The following is a 19,085-nucleotide window of genomic DNA, read 5'->3' as shown; positions in this document are numbered from 1 at the left end:
GCAATCCCAGCTACTCTGGAGGCTGAGGCAAGATAATTGCTTGAACCCGGGAGGCAGAGGTTGCACAGTGAGCCAAGATCGCGCCACTGCTCTACACTCCTGGCTAGGCAACAGAGCGACACTCTGTCTCAAAAGAAAAAAAAAAAGGAAGGTGCAAGGGAGGAGTGGCAGGTCCAGTGAGCTGGGGCCATAGGTCAAAGGAAGGGAGGGTGAGCCTGCCTTTAGGGGAGACTTGTATTTAGCACAGTGGAGGCTGGGGCAGAGTAGGTCGGGGGTGAAAATGCAAACGCCACAGGGCCTCTTCAGGTAACGAATGAGAGTCTAAGGGAGCAGCTGTCCATTATTGCTGTGCAGAGATGTGGACATGGGGTTAACAGCTCTTCTGATTCTTCAGGAGAAGTCGAATTCAGATTTTATGTGAAAGACCCCAAATTTTCTATACTGGACCAATTAATCTCCCCTCCTCCCCACACACACAAAATATGGGACAGGTCAAACCAAACAGTATTCCTGGACAGTATTTGGTTTGTAAGCCACCATATTTTAACCTCTACTAAGTGATAAAAAAACGCTTATAGGAAAACCAATAACTGGTCGGTTGATGCATGGGGATCAGGAGGCCTGGGTTCTAGTACCAGTCCTGCTATTCTTTGCTTTGCGACCCTGAACAGATTCACCTCTGAGCCTCCTCTATCTGTAAAATATGGAGGTGGGACTAGGTGACCTGGAAAGGCCCTTCTAATTCTGATGTTCTGTAGTTTCAGGTGGAAGGTAGAGGGCCTCAGAGACCAACTGTGAGTTAGGCGGGACTTAGAATCTGACAGGAAGAGGGCAGGGACAACACGTTCGAAAGAGTCAGGGCTCCTGGGACCTGGGACCCCAGGATCTGAGGGTGTTGAGGAACAGGAGCAGGAACCAATAGTGGGAGTGGAGTCTGTGTATGGTCCTGGAGGGAGGAGCTGGTGGAGGGGCTTGCACTTTGCTGGGGGGGATGTGGAGGGGCTTACCACCAGGATACCGCCGCAGGATAAGCTTTCGGACCTCGTCATAGATGAAGATGAGGAGGCTATAGGGGAAGGCGCAGAACCACCAGGTGACTCTGAAAGCAATGGAGGAGAGTGTCAGGAGCATCAGAGGTCGGCTTGGCGGCCATCACATAAAGGAGCATTCAAACCGATCAGAACTTGGATCCTGGAGGAGGCTGAAGGCCCCCTATATGACTACTCAGGCTGCCCGAAAGAGACACTCACTTGAGCGGGTACATGCGGAGGGCTACACCCATGCCTGGGCAGTAAGAGAGAAAGGCAGCCAACGCCGTCTCCTCCAGGAGCCCAAAAATCAGGATCTTGTTCCTGAAAGGCAAAGAAAGGAGGGTAGCAGGTGAAGGGGGATCAAGGAGGCAGAGATCCTGGGATACCCCTGGGGTGCAAGGGAAAGATGAGAGAGAATTCTAAATGACATAGTCCCATGTCTTCTTCCAACATCCTCTTCTCACGCTTTATGTAACCAAAGGAAGATGTTGTTTTTCCGCTTACTGAGTTTACCTCCGAATGTTGTCTATTGCACGTATATTCATTCATTAAATAATTGTTTCTAGGTGTTGGGTGATGTGTTCTGTACTGGAGACACGGTGGTCAACATGGGGCCTGTCTCATGATCTTGTTATTGCTCCAGGCATAGGGCCCGTGAAAGTGTCGTCTCCCGAGCAAGATGCTTGAAAGCTCCTTCAGTGCAGGGCCCATGTATGTCTTCTGCCGTCTCAGCATCTCCCACAGTTCCTGGTGGTGGTTTCATCATAGATATTGAATTCAGAGAATGTAAAGGGGATGCTCACTGCATAATAAGTGGTTAATATATGTTCACTGTATCAGAATTGAAAAGCAGGATAGAATAAAGAGGTTCTGAGGGCAGTTTCTGCAGTCAGACAGGTGGTATCTATTCCCAGTTCTGCCATTGACTAGTTTTGGGTTGCAGTCAATGTTGAATTTCTCTGAGCCTCATGTTCCTTCTCTATAAAATGGAGATTTTACATTTTTATCATAGGGTTGCTGGGAAGATTAAGGGAAATAACACGTGAAAAGCTCTGAAACATGGAAAATGTTAGTCATATTTTTTTTTTTTTTTTTTTTTGAGACGGAGTCTCGCTCTGTCGCCCAGGCTGGAGTGCAGTGGCCAGATCTCAGCTCACTGCAAGCTCCGCCTCCCGGGTTCCCGCCATTCTCCTGCCTCAGCCTCCCGAGTAGCTGGGACCACAGGCGCCGCCACCTCGCCCGGCTAATTTTTTGTGTTTTTAGTAGAGACGGGGTTTCGCCGTGTTAGCCAGGATGGTCTCGATCTCCTGACCTTGTGATCCACCCGTCTCGGCCTCCCAAAGTGCTGGGATTACAGGCTTGAGCCACCGCGCCCGGCCAGTCATATTGTTATTCCCCCTTTTTTTTTTTTTTTTTTTGAGACAGAGTCTTACTCTGTTGCCCAGGCTGCACAATCACAGCTCACTGTAACCCCCACCTCCTTGGCTCAAGTGATCCTCTTGCCTCAGCCTCTCCAGTAGCTGGAATTACAGGTGTGTGCCACCATGCCCTGCTAATTTTTGTATTTTTTGTAGAGATAGAGTTTCACCATGTGCCCAGGCTAGTACCAAACTCTTGGGCTCAAGTGATTCTCCTGTCTTGGCCTCCCAAAGTGCTGGGATTACAGGTGTGAACCACTGTGCCCTGCTGCTTCATCTTTTGTATTCTTACACAAGGTACCTCTTTTTGGTTCAGGCCAGTGATTTCCAAATTTTCACTCACTAAAGACCCCTTATTTTCTTCTGTAAAGGCCACATTTAATTGTTTGTCTCTCAAGCTACATTTGTGAATAAGTATTGAATACATTTTCCCATTTAAAATTAATTAGAACTATCCATGGCTTCCAAACAGAACTGTGATTTTTTTTTTTTTTTTTTTTTTTTTTTTTTTTTTTGAGACGGAGTCTCGCTCTGTCACCCAGGCTGGAGTGCAGTGGCCGGATCTCAGCTCACTGCAAGCTCCGCCTCCCGGGTTCACGCCATTCTCCTGCCTCAGCCTCCCGAGTAGCTGGGACTACAGGCGCCTGCCACCTCGCCCGGCTAAGTTTTTGTATTTTTAGTAGAGACGGGGTTTCACTGTGTTAGCCAGGATGGTCTCGATCTCCTGACCTCGTGATCCGCCCGTCTCGGCCTCCCAAAGTGCTGGGATTACAGGCTTGAGCCACCGCGCCCGGCCTACCAAACAGAACTGTGGATCAGCATTCGATCACTACTTCATGATATGTGCTCTTGGCTTTTGCCTAAGAATGGCACATTAGTAAGCCTGGTTGCCTTCTCATAGGTGGGTGCTTTATTTTCATAAATCTTTTCAAAATAAGGCAAATAGTATCTCTGAGGATCCCCAGTGGCCCAGGGACCTAAGGTGAGGCCTGCAGTGGTATTAGTACTCTTCCTCTGTACCCAGCCAGACTTTCATTTGCTATTTTTCCCATCTGCCTCTAAGATGGGCTGGATGTAGCCAGTGTGGCCACGTTCGCATCTTCCTGTGTTGTCCACGCAGTGCATAGCAAGTCCCAGGTTCCAGAACTGTACCCAATTTCTTAAGAATCTCTGCTCCTTGTTCTCTTCAAACTGCATTTTTTCCCATTAGTATTTTTAGCTTACTGGAATCTCCTTCCTTCATATTACCTTTATTTATCTAACAGGCTTTTCACTTTGTTCTCCCTTGGACCTTAAGTGTTATTAACTTCACTTTGGCATCTTCTCCCCACCCTCCCCAGCCCCAAACTAAGAAACTGTGACAAGCTCATGTGAAGAATTGTGGCCATTGTTTATGGTAGGAGAAAATAAAAGAAACCAGCATGAAACCTTCAGCGCTCAACCACCACCCATGCTAGAATCACAGTCATTATTGAGTTCCAAACAGTGCCAGACAGTGTGAGCACAGAAATGTTGGGTAGTAGCCAGGGCTGGGCTTTAGAGACAGGTCTGGTGAACCCTTACCATCTTGGTGACCTTGGACACATCATTTAACCTGTCTGGGGCCTCTTATTCATGAAATGTAAACAGTAATACCCACCTCATAGAGCTATCGTGAGGCTAAACAATGTGTTAGGCACTTAGCACAGTGCCCGGCACGTTGTGACTCACACTGCAAGAAGGCACTGAACTGGATCCTCGGCAGCGTGTGGCCTCCAGAACCACAGTGCAAATGCTATAAACTAGGCTGCCTGCGGAAAGCCAGGGGTGGGCATAAAAGACACTGAATTTGGGGATGGGCAAAGGATAGGAACAGGTGGCACTCAAGTAGGAGATGGGGGAAAGAAGGGAGGGGGGAGGGAGGGGGGGAGAGAAGGAAGGTGGAGAGAGACGATAACAAAATGCAAAATTAGGAGCTTGAAGCATGGCTTCTCTCTTCCATATGAAGCCTATCTATGGATATACAGATGGAAGATTAAAATCTGACGCCCTCCTTACAACTCTGGGCCAGGGCTGAGTGGGAAGCCTGGCCTGTGTGGGTTGGTGAGTGTGCCCGGAGCCGGGGTGGGCAGGTGCCATGGGGCGGGCACTCACTTCATGCCCTGCTGGAAGACTGAGTTGCGGCGGGTCTTGCAGATGATGAGGTCAGCCCACTGCACCACCACGATGCTGGCAAAGAATGCCGTGTGGCACGTGAACTCCACCACCTTCCGCTGCTCATAGGTCTGGAGGGAGGGTGGGCAGAGAGAGATGAAAGTGTCGGAGGAAAGGGTAAGACCAGAAGGTAGCAAGGTTTCTCCTGATCCACCCCTAGCCCCAGTCCCTATTGGCCACTACTGGACACTCCTGCCAGGCATTCAGCTCCCCACACCTTCAAACATGCGCACTGCACTTACACAGTGTCACTCACCCACTCCTGTCCATAGCTGTCCTCCAGATCGTTCATGGTCCGGTCATCCCAGTCGAGGCGGATTCCCAGTAGCCGTGATGGCAGGAAACCGTTCTCTGCCAGGATCACAAAGTAGGTGAAGAAGCCACCCAGTGCCTGGATCATCCCTGTGGGTAGAGGGGCAAAGGCAGCGGCAGGGTCAGAGCAGGAAGCAGAAGGGGCACAGCCCCTCAGGGCCAGAGATGGAGGTCCCTGACCCTTGGGTAGCTGGCCCCTGTCCTGGAATTTTGCTTGGGGCTCATTCCTCTGAAAGCTGGGAAAAGAATCCTGTTGGGGTTCCCTCCTGAGCCCCAGGGCTTGGCGCACCGATCTGTCCATAGGCCATGCTGATGAGCCTCTCATTCACCAGCTTGTCTGTCTGGGAGTTTCGCGGCTGCCGCTTCATGATGTCACTCTCAGCTGCCTCATAGGCCAAGGAGATGGCAGGAACCTGTGTGGGGTAGGAAGTGGGGCAGGGAGGGCATTTGAAGGGGTGTAGGAGACGACAGGAGCAATTGATCTTCGACAGTGAAGATCTTTGACACAGTTAAAAAAGCATGTATTCAGACCCCATTGTCTTCCAGGCCTGTGCGTGTCTCCTGTAACCCCCACAGCTGGGGCCGCTGCCCCAGTACACCCCTTCCCCCTGCCACTGTGCCATCATGATTGCCTTGCCTGTCCCCTCCTCCACCACCTCTGCTCACCATATCCGTGCCCAGGTCAATGCAGAGGATGGTCACAGTGCCCAGAGGCAGGGGGATGTTGGCAATGATGAACAGCAGGAAGGGGGTGATCTCCGGGATGTTGCTGGTCAGGGTGTAGGCGATGGATTTCTTCAAGTTGTCAAAGATCAGGCGGCCTGTGGGGAGATTCTGAGGGCATCAGGGAGGTCAGAGGGACTCTTCCCCACCCCCAGCCCCTGAAGCATGGCTGCCGGTCTTCCCAAGAGAGGAAGATTTTGTGTTCGAGGGAAGCTAAAGAAGGCTGCGCTGCCTAGAGTCATGGAATGATTCTTCAACTGGGGTAAAGGGACGGGGAACAGAGGTGCTGGCTTCAGTATCCTGCGAACCATCCCAGCCTATGCAACCTCCTCACCCTCCTCCACCCCCGTAACGATGGAGGCAAAGTTGTCGTCCAGCAGGATCATGTCGGCTGCCTGCTTAGAGACGTCAGAGCCAGAGATGCCCATGGCAATGCCAATGTCAGCCTTCTTCAGCGCAGGGGAGTCGTTCACCCCATCACCCGTCACGGCCACAATGGCTCCCTGGAGGGAAGACAGCCAGCACTTGAGGACGAAACCCCTGCCCAAGCCTGGCCCCTCACCCCTCACTCCATGTTTGTCTTGGCCCTGTCCCTGCCTCCCTGGTTCCTGCCTGTCATCTGCCTCCCATGGCTGTGCTCACCTGCCTCTGACATCCCTCCACAATAATGAGCTTCTGCTGGGGAGACGTCCGAGCAAAGACAATCTCCGTGTGGTTCTTGAGGATCTCATCGAGCTGCTCCGATGTCATGTCCTTCAGGTCAGAGCCGTGCACCACGCACGCCTTGGCTTCTCTGGAGGGTGGGTGGGGGCAGGGACAGCTGACCCCTGGCACCTGTACCAGCCCCTCCTGCCCCCTGCCTCTCCTCACCACCACGGCCTGCAAGCTCCCTGCTGAGCCTGCTTCCCCTGTTGCTTCAGTTCTCCTCTCCTCAGTACTCACTTCCCCCATTTCTCTTTGAGAATGGGACTCTAAATCCTCACCATGGGATCATCGCAGTCGTAAGTGCAGTTTGCTAGGCCCTGGGCTAGTTTCTTTACTCACATCCCACTCCTACAGCAATGGAGATGGTATCCTAATTTTGTGGTGAGAAAATGGAGGCTCAGGATGGGAATGTGACATCCCCAAGGTTACACGGGAATTCAGTGGCACAGCCTGGACACAAGCTCAGGGCTGAGGAACCAGTCATAGTAGTGTCAGAGGTAAGACCTATAAAGGTCCCAGAAATGCTGTCCAAATACCCCCAGGGGACACCCAAGCCTTCTGTGCAAGAGGACGTGTTGATAGGGGGAGCAGGAGCTTCCTGCAGAGGCCTCACCTGGGGTTGACTTGACTCACGGGAATGTTGAGCCGGGCTGCAATGTCCTCCACGGTCTCGTTACCCTCTGATATGATGCCCACGCCTTTGGCAATGGCCTTAGCTGTGATAGGGTGATCCCCGGTTACCATGATCACCTAGTGGGAAGGAGAGGAGACAAAAGGAAAGCAGTATTAAGAGTTTATCCCCCTCCTATTCCTCTCCCAAAGTGAGAGAAAGCTAGACAGTGAGTTGTCTGGGGCTGGCAGATCCCAGCCCCGAAATAATGGTGTGTGTGTGTGTGTTGGGGGGGGCAGGGCTGTGTGTGTGTGTGTGTGTGTGTGTGTGTGTCTGGGGTGTGTGTGTGTGGGGGGGACGTGTGTTTGTGGGTGGGGGTGGGGATTGTTTGTGTGTGGGGGGAAGGGTGTGTGTGTGTGTGTGTATGTAGGGTGGGGATTCGTGTGTGTGTGTGTGTGTGCAAATTTGGGTGGGTGGGTGAGGAAGAAAGATAATGGCAAGTTGTGTTATGTTCAGAGGGTTAGAGAGAGATAGTTTGCTTAAGTGCAGGAAAGTATCCATAACAGAGTAACAAGTTCATGAGGATCCCCTGAAAGAGAAGCCTCAAATCTTTGGGATTATTTAGGAGATTATTTTAGAGTTTGGATTTCATGGGCTTCAAGGCAGTCGGAGCTGGAAGGACCCTTGAACAACTCCTTTGTTTTACACATGAGGAAACCAAGACTTAGAGAGGGCCTACAATTTGCTCAAATGCACAGGGGCTTGGAAATAGGACATGAGGTTCTTAGTGTGAAATACTGATCACTGCAGCAATGTAATGGACAGAACAGGAATAAGATGGAGACAACACCCCTGCCTCCACCTCCTCTGACATCTTCCGTGGTGTAAGGCACAGTGGTCCCTGCCTTCACCATAATGTTCATTGCTATTGTTGCAGAGTGAATGGAGTTGGGATGGGGAGGGTGGCTGGCATCTGATGGGTTAAGCGGCTATTCTAAACATGAGGTGAGCAGAGTTGGGTTAGGATAACATTTGCATGTGTGGGCTTGTGGGGCAAGTCCCATGAATACTGAAAAGGAAGCCTCTATAGTCCCCACTGCCTTCTCTTCCGCTCCCACCACTTCACTGAAACTGCCACCCAAAGGCCAAATGGGCCTCTCAATTGAAAAATGAAAGTGTCTTTGCTGTCCTCATCCTACTGGACCCCTCTGAGGCATTTGGCACTGTTGACCTCCTCTCCTTGAAACCCTGCCCTCCCCTGGCTTCCACACACTCCTCCATTTCTGGTTTCCCTCCACTCCTCTGCATGCTCTTTCCCAGCTTCTCAGGGCAGCCGCCTAGTAGGATGGAAGAAGCAGCGGCTTTGGAGTTGAATGAGGGGCTCAAGTTTAAACACTGACCTTCTCCAGCTACAGTACCTCAGGCAAGTCAAGCACTGAGGTCTCAGCACAATTCAGAGATGATTCCTGCCCTCCCAGGTGGTCATGAAGATTAAATGGCATTGGGTCCTACCACCCTCTCCCCTCCTCACTGGTTCCTCTTGCCCCTAAATATTGGTTTGGCACAGGGTTTCATTCTCCTCCCTTCACTTGACCTGTCTGCTCTTCCTGGGCAATATAATAAAATATACTATAAGCCTTTAGTTTGCACCCTTGCGCTAATGAGATTCAAATCTCCAGTCCTGACTGTCTTTCATGAGCTCTAAGCCATACTCCAACGTTCGCTGGAACATCTGTCTCTCCTGGGCTATCTTATAGACTCTTCAAGCTTAAAGTCAACATTGAACTCCTTTTCTCTACTCCCACCACCCCACCAAGCCTGCAACTGCTCCCTACCTTAGATGTTGCCCTATCTAATTATCCTGTCCCCTTCTCTCCTGTATCCTCCTCACCTTCCATATCCAGTTTGGTCACCAAGTTCTTAAAACATTTCTCAAACATGGCTATTCCTCTCCACTCCCTTTGTTGCTGCCCTAGTTCAGGTCATCATTCCTTGCCTGAACTACGGCAATGGCCTGTTAACCTGTCTCTCCCTGACTCCAGTTCTTCCCCAGATTCAGTCCCTCCTCAACCCAGGTAGTCTCCTAAAAGCTCAGCCTCCCCCGTGACACTGGTGGCTCTCTGTGGCCTGCAGGATAAAGCCCAAGTCTGGCATTTAAGCCAAGTCCTTCCAACTGACTCTGACCCAACGTTCCAGTCTCAACCGCCAGTGCTCCTTGCCACCTCTCCCCTGCCAAGCCCTACACACGCCCCATACAGTCTAGTCACGCCAGGGTACGCACTGTTCTCTGATCTTGACGTGCCTTCCTCTCCCTCGCTGCCTTGCAGAATACTCTGACCTCCAAAGCCCAGCTCAAATATCATTCCCTTTGTCAAACATCGTCCAGTTCTCTGAGGCAGAATTAATACCTCCCTGAGCTGATTTCCCATAGAGGTCCTCTGCCCAGGCCTCCGTGATGGTTTTGATCACAGAAAGAGGCACTGGCCAAGCAGCAGGAGCTCAGGCTTTCCGGTCAAGCCGACCACGCTTCATAGTCCCAGTCCATCGCTTACTGGCAGTTTTGTTTTGGGAAAACAACTTACCCACTTGTAGTTTCCATTTGTTTTACTTTTTTTTTTTTTTTTTGAGATGGAGTCTTGCTCTTGTCGCCTAGGCTGGAGTGCAGTGGCCTAATCTCGGCTCACTGTAACCTCTGCCTCTTGAGTTCAAGTGATTCTCCTGCCTCAGCCTCCCAAGTAGCTGGGATTACAGGTGCCTGCCACCACACGTGGCTAATTTTCTTTTTTTTTTTTTTTTTTTTTTTTTTTTTTAGTAGAGATGGGGTTTTACCATGTTGGCCAGGCTGGTCTCAGGCTCCTTACCTCAGGTGATCTACCTGCCTCGGCCCCGCAAAGTGCTGGGATTACAGGCATGAACCACTGTGCCCAGCCTTGTTTTACTTTTTTTTTTTTTTTTTTTTTTTTGAGACGGAGTCTCCCTCTGTCCCCCAGGCTGGAGTGCAGTGGCCGGATCTCAGCTCACTGCAAGCTCCGCCTCCCACGTTTACGCCATTCTCCTGCCTCAGCCTCCGGAGTAGCTGGGACTACAGGCGCCCACCACCTCACCCGGCTAGTTTTTTTTGTATTTTTTAGTAGAGACGGGGTTTCACCGGGTTAGCCAGGATGGTCTCAATCTCCTGACCTCGTGATCCGCCCGTCTCAGCCTCCCAAAGTGCTGGGATTACAGGCTTGAGCCACCAAGCCCGGACTGCCTTGTTTTACTCTTAACAGGGATAATGATGCCTGCCTTGGAGACAGAGTGGTTATGGGGTTCAGAAACCACATATACACACAGCCCCAAGTCTCCTGGTGTGATAGTTAAGAAATAGCAGATTGCCTTGGTTCAAGTACTGGCTCTATGACTTACACCAGCTGTGTGGCCTTGGCATTTTACTTTGTGCCTCAGTTTCCTTCTCTGTAAAAAAGGAAAAATACTAGTGCTTATTCCCAGGGTTGTTGTGTAGATTAAATGAAATCATACAGGTTTAGTGCTTAGAATAGTGCATGATTTATATGCGTCCTCCCTGGCACAGTACCCACAGAACCTGGACCTATCTGGATGTGTCATGTGACACAAATTGTTTACTGTGTATCAGACACTGTGCAAGGTGCTAGAGTTTGCACCTTGCACAGTGTCTGACACACAGTAAATAATAAATATTTGTTGAATGAACAACAAACATAGCACAAAGGAGGGAGTTGTCAATGAGAAGCAATTGCAGTTGAACAAGAGAACCTTGAGTTGGAGGCATTCTGTGGGGTTATGGGCTGAGCCACTGGGAGCATACAAGAGCCTGCTAATCCCATCCTAAGTTGACAGAGAGGGTGGGCAGTAGCTGGGAAGAGTAGGACAACTAGGTCTCCAAAATAAGAGTGACAGATTGTGCTTCAAATCAGAATGGAAGGATGCACATGCAGATGGGACAATGAGCTGTTCCAGGGAGGGACAGGAGGGGCATGGGACAATGGCCTCTCTGAGCGGCCTCTATGAGCAAAAGGGATGAGGGTGAGTGCTCCAAGGCAGGGGTGGGCCCTTCCTTGCAGATGGACAGCTTCTTCTATGAGTCAGTGGGAAGGAGGTCACTGTGGCCTGCGCCTCCCCAGGGCAGCAGCCACTGCAGCTCCTTGACCTCTGGCATGAGGGAGGCTAGGATGGAGAGGAGGAAGGGAGGCCAGTACCTTGATGCCTGCACTTCGGCACTTGCCCACAGCATCTGGCACAGCAGCCCGGGGAGGGTCAATCATAGACATGAGCCCCACAAAGCAAAGCTTCTCCGTGGGAAAGTTCAGCTCATCCGTGTCGAATTTGAAGCCCCGAGGAAACTTTCCAGATGGCAGATTCAGTTGACAGAACCCTGAAAGGGGGCAGAAGGGAGCAGTGAGAGCCGCAGAATGGCTTCCTGGACGCCCCCACAGTCCCTCATCCCAGGGATGCTGCAGAGGCTTGGGAATCCCCTTCTGGGCCTCCTGTTTCTGGCCTCTCACCCAGCACACGCTCCCCCAGTCCCCCCAGCTCCATGTAGGCATTTTGAAAGGCGTCTTGCATCTCCTTGTCGAGTGGGATCTCCTTGCCCTGCACCAGGATGGTGGAGCACCGGTCCAGGATGCGCTCTGGGGCCCCCTTCATCACTAGCACGTGGCTCTGGGGGCTGTCCTCTCGCTCGTGGATGGACAGCTGGAGAGACGACAGGCAGTTACAGAGATGGCCATGCTTGTCTTGGTAGCGCGGCATAAAGCAGCAGCTGGTAAGGAAACCACCTTAGTAAAGTAACCCGGATCCATCCAAGATTGTCAACAAAGAGAATCTCCTTGTGCAGGGAGGTGTTTTGACCTCATAGTTCCAACACTTGTAACCTGAGAGCCACTTCTGTAAGACGGTCATTCATTCAACAAATATTTATTGAGGTCAGTTTAAGACAGGCACTGTGGTAGGGGCTGGACGGCTCCCTCCTCAGCATCCCCAACACCACCTGGCCTCAGGGGGCTTTACCTCTACGGATCATGTGGAATGCTGAGATTACATTCTTGGCCTAAAGGCTAAGGGGCACCATAAAGGAATTACAGAATTATGGTTTCACTGACTGGGGTAGAAGAGTTGGAAGGCTAGGCCAGAGGATGGGGAGCTATGGGAAGAAGAGTTGAGAGAGTGACAGATTGTAGTAAGGGATGGAGTAAAGTTTGGGAGCTGGGTCTACTTGCAACCAGACATGCAGTCATATGAGCTGTCCTGGGGAGATTGGCAGGGGGAGGGAACGTGACCTTCAGACACCCCCACTCCTCCTAGTGATGATTCCCCTTGGCTTTGTCTACCCTCACCTATTTCTATCCCTCTCTCTTCCTCTGTCCTGGCAACCCAAGCAGACCTGGTACTTGTTGGTCGAGTTGAAAGGAATCTCTGCCACCTTGGGGTTTCTGTCTCTCATCTTCCTCACTGAGCCACAGGACAGCTCGATGCACTTGAGCAGAGCTGACTCGGAGGCGTCACCAGCTGTATCCCGCTGCCAGAAGAGACCAGAATTCAGTGTCAGCGTGGGAGGGAAGGGAGTGGAGGATCAGGTGAAGGGGGCACTGAAATCCCTAACGCAGCCACAGCATGTGAGAAGGAAAGCTGGGGCCAGCAAGAGGTCTTTGGAGACATCCCCAAAACACACCTATTGTGTGTCCTGATCTCCTACCTTAGACACAGAGATGTTCTCCTGTCCTGCCTTGAAGACGGCACGGTTGCAGAGACCAGCAATTCGAGACAGGGCTGTCCAAGTCGGGGATCGTTTGTCAAAAGTGGCCCCTGGGAGAAAATGAGGGAGAACCAGGAGCATGGCTCCCTTTAGAGCCTTTATCTCACCCACCCACCCCGCCATGCCACTGCTCTCAGCGTCCCCTAATGCTCTCCACTCCCTCTGGAGCACCCAATCACCAGACTGATCTTCGGTGGTGTCGGCCTCATGGATTTGGTTGTCGAACCACATGTGGGCGACGGTCATGCGGTTCTGGGTGAGGGTACCCGTCTTGTCCGAGCAGATGGTGGACGTGGAGCCCAGCGTCTCCACTGCCTCCAGGTTCTTCACCAGGCAGTTCTTCCTCGCCATGCGCTTGGCTGTCAGGGTGAGGCACACCTGGTAGAGAAAGAGGAGAATAAAAAAGGTTAAGGCTGGAGCCAGAGATGGCCATAACCTTACCCTAGACCGTGGCTCCACTCCTCCTCCCTTGATTCTACTCCACTAACTTGAATGGGTGGGACTTAGCTATAAATAATGAATGTTCAATTTTAGATGTGTTGAGATCATGAGTATCTATTAAGATGAAATGCCCATTAGGGGGTTTAAGACATTTGGCTAGAGCTCCAGAGAGGGCCAGAGCAGAGCTGGGCAAAGGGATGTCCGAGTCATCCACACAGAAGGGACACTGGAAACTGGGAGGAGATTGGCTCTCGCTCAGGGTGTAGGAAGAACAGAGAGCTGAGGCCTGAGAATCACTATAAGGGGAGCAGGAAGGGACAGAGGAGAAGCGAACCAGGATAGTGACACATCACAGCAATCGACAAAAGAGAGAGTGCTAGGAGGGTGGACAGCAGTATCTGTTTCAGCAGCAGAGTTAGGGAGGAGAGCTGAGAAAAGGTCACTGCATTTGCTGGTTAGTGACCAGTGACCTTTGAGACAGCATCTACAGGAGACTTGGCCGGAATGAGACCCATACTGCTGGCAGATCGTGAGAAAAAGTAACCGTGACAAGCTCAAAAAAAGAGAAATTGAGTGCCCAAGTATAGCCCCACCTGAGATTTCTCAACTCAAACTCTGAGCCATGTATTAAGTGATCTCTGAGTATCGCATCCAATATGTGACTCTAGGGGAAAAAAAGTACTGAGAAGCTACAAACAACTGTGCCTCTATCACTTCGAGGAAAGAGTAGTGGGACCCTCCCCTGATGGCACCTCAGCCTGACCCACTCACAGTGACAGTGGCCAGAAGCCCCTCGGGCACATTGGCCACGATGATGCCGATGAGGAAGATGACTGCCTCCAGCCAACTGTAGCCCAGGATGAGGGAGAGCACGAAGAAGGAGACCCCCAGGAATACAGCGACCCCTGTGATCAGCTGGATGAAGTGTTCAATCTCCATGGCTATGGGTGTCCGCCCAACCTCTAGGCCTGAGGCGAGAGTGGCTATGCGGCCCATCACGGTCCGGTCGCCTGTGGCAATCACAATGCCCCTGGCAGTGCCTGCAACATGGTAGGACATCAGGTTGGGTGCCTTGTGGCTCCCAGGGACTGCAGTCCCATCCTATTTCCTGAGCAAGGAAAACCATCACAGGGTAGACGAGCCCAAGCCGCAGATCTGGAGGCCACTTTCAGTAGATTGTCCCCACTTGACCTTCCTTTCCCTGGATAGATCGCCAATCCCAGAATCAATACAATAGCAAACTATTTTCTCTTGTACTTGAGCCTGGGGAGAAGCTTGCAAATAATCTCAAAGGTCAAATAGAGGAAATTCAATAAATAAAAATTGCCTGTGGCATTTTGGTAAAATCAATCCCATACTTGATACCATCCAAAAGTGTATTATGGACACAAAGTAAAGTACTCATTATGGATTTTCCAATCAGTCTTAAGATTTTTCTTTCTCAACATTAGGCATGAATCTCTATAGAGGAAGTCAGGCAATTGCTAACCCTTGTGTGACATCACAGGGGTCTTCCAGGAAGGAAGGGTGGTGTATTGAAGAAAGCAGGCACATTGGAGCCAGCCAAATTTGGGTTTGAATCCTTGCTTGAATTCCTATCTCGGTGTTGTTTTGATATTTAGATGAGATCATGCTCTAATATACTTAGACCAGTGCCTGGAACATAGTGGGTGCCCAACAAATATCTCATTTATTTCCTTTCTGCTTTTCAAAGCCAATCGCAGAGTAAGCAATAGGAATATATTACTAGGCATTTCTGAATAAATCAATTGTGGGAAATGTAAATTTCAAAATCTCAGTGCATTAAAAATTTAGGAAATTTGGCCAGGCTCAGTGGCTCACGCCTGTAATCCCAGCACTTTGGGAGACTGAGGTAGGAGGATCACTTGAGCCCAGGAGTTTGAGGTCAGCCTGGGTAACATAGTGAGACCCCATATCTAACATATATATATATATATATATATATATATATATATATATATATATATTAGCTGGGTGTGGTGTTACACGCCTGTAGTCCCAACTACTCTGGAGGCTGAGGTGGGAGATCGCTTGAGCCTGGGAGGTCAAGGCTGCAGTGAGCTGCGATCGCACCACTGCACTCCAGTCTGGGTGACAAAGCAAGATCCTGTCTCAAAAGCAAAACAAAAAAAAACTTAGGAAATGTAATGTGTGGTGATTTTGATTTGTACAGTTGGCTCTCCGTATTCACAGATTCCACGTTCACGGATTCAACCAATCTCAGATGGAAAATATTTGGAGCTAAATAAAAATAACAATGCAACAATAAATAATACAAATTTAAAATGAAAACAGTATAAAAATTTCATTGCACTCAGTATTATAAGTAATCTAGAGGTGATTTAAAGTATATGGGAGGATGTGCGCAGGTCATATGCAAATATTATGCCATTTCATATCAGGGGCTTGAGCATCCTCGGATTTTGGTAACCAAGGGGGTCCTGGAACCAATCCCTCGTGGATTCCAGGCAGTGACTGTGGTTCCAACTTGTGGAAGGAGGGGAAAAAAAAATCCAGACAAACATAATATACTGAGGAGAAATGAGTAATGGATAGGGGAAGTGTGGATTGGGATATGAGGCCTCCTTTGCCCTATTTTCAGAGGCCATTGGTCTACTGAGGCCTCTTTCTGTCTTTTTCCTCCTACTCCTTCTCTGAGTCAGCCCTGACTCTGCTCACTGGCTTGACCACAGAGGACACAGGTTTCAGTTGTGCTTGGACCCCTGCCGTTAAGTGATGGCAGCTCTGGGAGTTCTTATTGACCTTTGTTTATCTCTAGAACCCAGAAGAGGGATGGGGCAAACTGGATAGTCTGTGCATGGTGAAACATGTCTTTTGGTGTAACAAAGGTTTAGAAGCAGCCTGAAGTAGGGCCCAAGTGGTCACCAGGCTGGAATGCCTTCCTGGCACTCCCACACCCTGGGGCTCTGGTCAAAGCAAAGGTTAGAGAAGGAGGAAGCTAGGCCCAGAACCACAAGGAATCGAAGCATCAATCAAATCCAAAGACTCCTAAGAATCCAGGTTGGTTCTGAGTGTATGTGCATCTGTGTGCGCGCATGTGTAAGGGGTTCTTAACCCGATACCTGAAAGCTTTGGAATCCACTCAGTCCTTGGGGTGGACAGAACAGAGATCTCCCTGGGGAAGGGAGACATATTTCCCATGGAGTCAGGCTGCCCCCAGCCAATACCCTGCTTTCTGGAGGGTGTTTCCATAATATTCAGGGCCTCCTGACTCCTCAATTGCGCCACCAATGGCAGAGCTTTTGCCAGATAAGTACTACCAGAGCCCTTCCTCCTGACCGTGGATTTAGGATTCAGACTCTTTCCTACGGGGTGCAGGCTGGCTTCTCACCTTCAACACAGTTGGTGGAGAAGAAACAGATATTGCGGGTTTCCAGGGGGTTCTCATGGGTGAACTCAGGGGAGCGGGTCTGGGGCTCCGACTCTCCTGTTAGGGATGAGTTATCCACCTGAGGAGGAAGGGGTGCATAGTCATCAGACTGGCAGAGCCACTTGTATGCACACAGCTGTCTCCTGAACCACCTCCAACCACATTCAATCTTCATGACATGAGGAACAAAGTTACACTTGCCCTCATCACATATTTATGGCATTACTCATCTATTGCCCCTGCTCTGGTTTGGAATTCTGACTCCTCCTGACTTCTTATGTGACCTTAGGTTACTTGCTTAACCAACAGAACCTCCACGTACTCAACTGTAAAATGGGGAATGTAAACAGAATCGCTGCCTTGCACAACCACAGGGGGAGCCACTAACTGAAGTTTATGAAAATGCACCTCCTGGGGTCATTCAGAATGCAATGTGTGTGGCCACATGCAGCAGCCCTGCATGATTATACCACCCTTTCAGAATTACATCAGATAGCACATGTGAACACATATAAAGCAGCTGACACATAATTGGTACTCATTACATGATTGCTAAAAAGTGGACAACAAAGAAGTACCTGGGGCATAAAGCATTTGTAACACACAGATGCAAGGAGGCACTGCACAAGCCCCCCACACTGAGAGAAGGTTTAACAGGGGCATAGGCAAGGTGTTGACATTTGGACCTGGGTCTCTCCACCTTTAAACCTCACTGGACCCCTCTCAGCTGTTCACACAGCCTGCTCCTTAGACTCAAGTGCTTGCTCCGGTATGACCTCCTCACCTTACAGCCATGAGAAGAGATGATCCGGAGGTCAGCAGGGACGCGGTCTCCGCCCTTCACCTCCACCAGGTCTCCCACCACCACTTCCTCTGCATTGATCTGAATCTTCTCTCCCTCCCGGATCACAAGGGCTTGCTGTGGGGAGCCACAGGCAGCGCATGAAATGCTTGTCTCTGCCCCTGCCTTATTCTCCTGCTGGCCTCCCCCCCAGCCAAGCAGAAGGAGAAGCCCCATGAAAAATTAGGGGCTGGCATGGAAAGTTGGAGGATCTTTTCTGCCCATCTCCATCTTAGAGCACAGGAGTTGACAGAAGATGAGCTGGACTCTTGCCAAAACTTTACACCCTAGCCCAGAGCCCAGCCCTGCCATCTTACCTGAGGTACCATGTTCTTGAAGGAATCCATGATCTTGGAGCTTTTGGCCTCCTGGTAGTAGGAGAAGCAGCCAGTGACAATGACCACAGCTGCCAGCACCACACCCAGATATAGCTGGTAAGGAGAAAGAGTTTCAGGGACCTGACCTTCCCCCCAACCCTAAAGGGGCAGCTGCCACTTGGGATGAGCAGGCAGTGCCATCCAAGATGAGAGCCCATACCTTTGTCTGTGACTGAGAGTGATGATGGTAGAGGAAAGCCCTTCTCACTAACCTCCCCCTTGATCTGCCAACCTCAAGCCTGCTAAGACTAGAAACAGGAGGGAAAGTCTTAGGATGTTCCCAGGGTTGGGATTTTGCTAGCGGATGAAGACCCAGGCATACAGACAGGCTCCCTTAAGTGAGGAGGAACAGGGAGAGATTGTTTCATTAATTAATGAGTATGTGAATGTGCGTGTGCTGTGTGGGGGGAGTGCTTTACAAATACGTATAGAAGCCTCACCCCTTTCCAGCCCAAGGTGCGGGGGCATCTGTAGGACTGTGATGTGAGGGCCTTGTTTCCTGCCCACCCCCCAACTATGTTGGGGATTCAGGATTAGAGGACAATCACGGGCTGTTCCAGGGCTCAGGCGTGTGGGCTCACATTGTCGTTGGATGGTTCATCCTCCATGGCAGCCTGGATGCCGTAGGCCAGGAAGCAGAGGATGGCCCCAATCCACAGCAGGATGGAGAACCCTCCGAAAAGCTGACGGCAGAACTTGACCCACTCAGGGGTTGTGGGAGGTGGCGTTAGGGCATTGGGCCCATCTCGAGCCAGAATGTCCTGAGCCCGCTGGTTGGTGAGGCCCTGAGGGAGCAAGGAGAGGTGTAGAGGCACGCATCCGGAGCAATCCAGCCCCTCACCATGCCCATCCCTTCAGCTCCCGGGCATGGGAAGAATGCCCAGGTGGAAAGTCCCACCTGGTTGGAAGGGCTGGGGGACCATCAGGAGAGACCACATGGAGGAGGTGGCATTTGTGATGCAACTTGGAGGGCTTGAGGGCTGAGAAGGGTTTGACTGGGCTCCACCCCTAATTTTATTGGATTGAGACAACACCTATGGTTAGGACCATAACATCTCCCCTGGAGGCAGTCTGGATAAGCTCCCTGGAAAGACACCTCAATTGTTTTTTCCCCCATCTCTCTTCCTTCAGATTGTTTTATCAAGGATTCTAGGAGAGTCCTAGATTTTTTTAAGAGATGGGTTCTTGCTGTGTTGCCCAGGCTGGAGTGCAGTGGTGCAATTATAGCTCACTGCAGCCTCGAACCCTG

The 19,085-nt window shown here is 50.7% G+C and overlaps 2 protein-coding genes across 2 annotated transcripts in view; one reads left to right on the top strand and one right to left on the bottom strand.

Moving 5' to 3' along the window:
* The window catches only part of LOC126935658 (sodium/potassium-transporting ATPase subunit alpha-2), a 907,274-nt gene that overhangs the window by 2,585 nt on the left and 885,604 nt on the right, over positions 1-19,085 (bottom strand). Inside the window, exons 5-23 of the mRNA XM_050757440.1 lie at positions 18,418-18,621; positions 17,777-17,890; positions 17,403-17,537; positions 16,580-16,697; positions 13,978-14,246; positions 12,945-13,143; positions 12,706-12,815; positions 12,394-12,528; positions 11,516-11,705; positions 11,210-11,385; positions 6,996-7,132; positions 6,320-6,470; positions 6,012-6,180; positions 5,621-5,775; positions 5,244-5,367; positions 4,899-5,044; positions 4,583-4,713; positions 1,251-1,352; positions 1,008-1,099 (exon numbers count right to left, since the gene is read on the bottom strand). Coding sequence (XP_050613397.1) covers positions 1,008-1,099; positions 1,251-1,352; positions 4,583-4,713; positions 4,899-5,044; positions 5,244-5,367; positions 5,621-5,775; positions 6,012-6,180; positions 6,320-6,470; positions 6,996-7,132; positions 11,210-11,385; positions 11,516-11,705; positions 12,394-12,528; positions 12,706-12,815; positions 12,945-13,143; positions 13,978-14,246; positions 16,580-16,697; positions 17,403-17,537; positions 17,777-17,890; positions 18,418-18,621 — 2,857 coding nt within the window. The remainder of the gene's footprint in view (positions 1-1,007; positions 1,100-1,250; positions 1,353-4,582; positions 4,714-4,898; positions 5,045-5,243; positions 5,368-5,620; positions 5,776-6,011; positions 6,181-6,319; positions 6,471-6,995; positions 7,133-11,209; positions 11,386-11,515; positions 11,706-12,393; positions 12,529-12,705; positions 12,816-12,944; positions 13,144-13,977; positions 14,247-16,579; positions 16,698-17,402; positions 17,538-17,776; positions 17,891-18,417; positions 18,622-19,085) is intronic.
* TAGLN2 (transgelin 2) overlaps positions 1-19,085 on the top strand; it is a 297,175-nt gene that overhangs the window by 66,184 nt on the left and 211,906 nt on the right. The window lies entirely within an intron of this gene.

Source organism: Macaca thibetana, chromosome 1 (assembly GCF_024542745.1).
Source record: "Macaca thibetana thibetana isolate TM-01 chromosome 1, ASM2454274v1, whole genome shotgun sequence".
NCBI classification, from domain to species: Eukaryota; Metazoa; Chordata; class Mammalia; order Primates; family Cercopithecidae; genus Macaca; species Macaca thibetana.
Note: the sequence above shows the minus strand (reverse complement) of the source record. Positions and strands in the feature narration are given on the sequence as shown.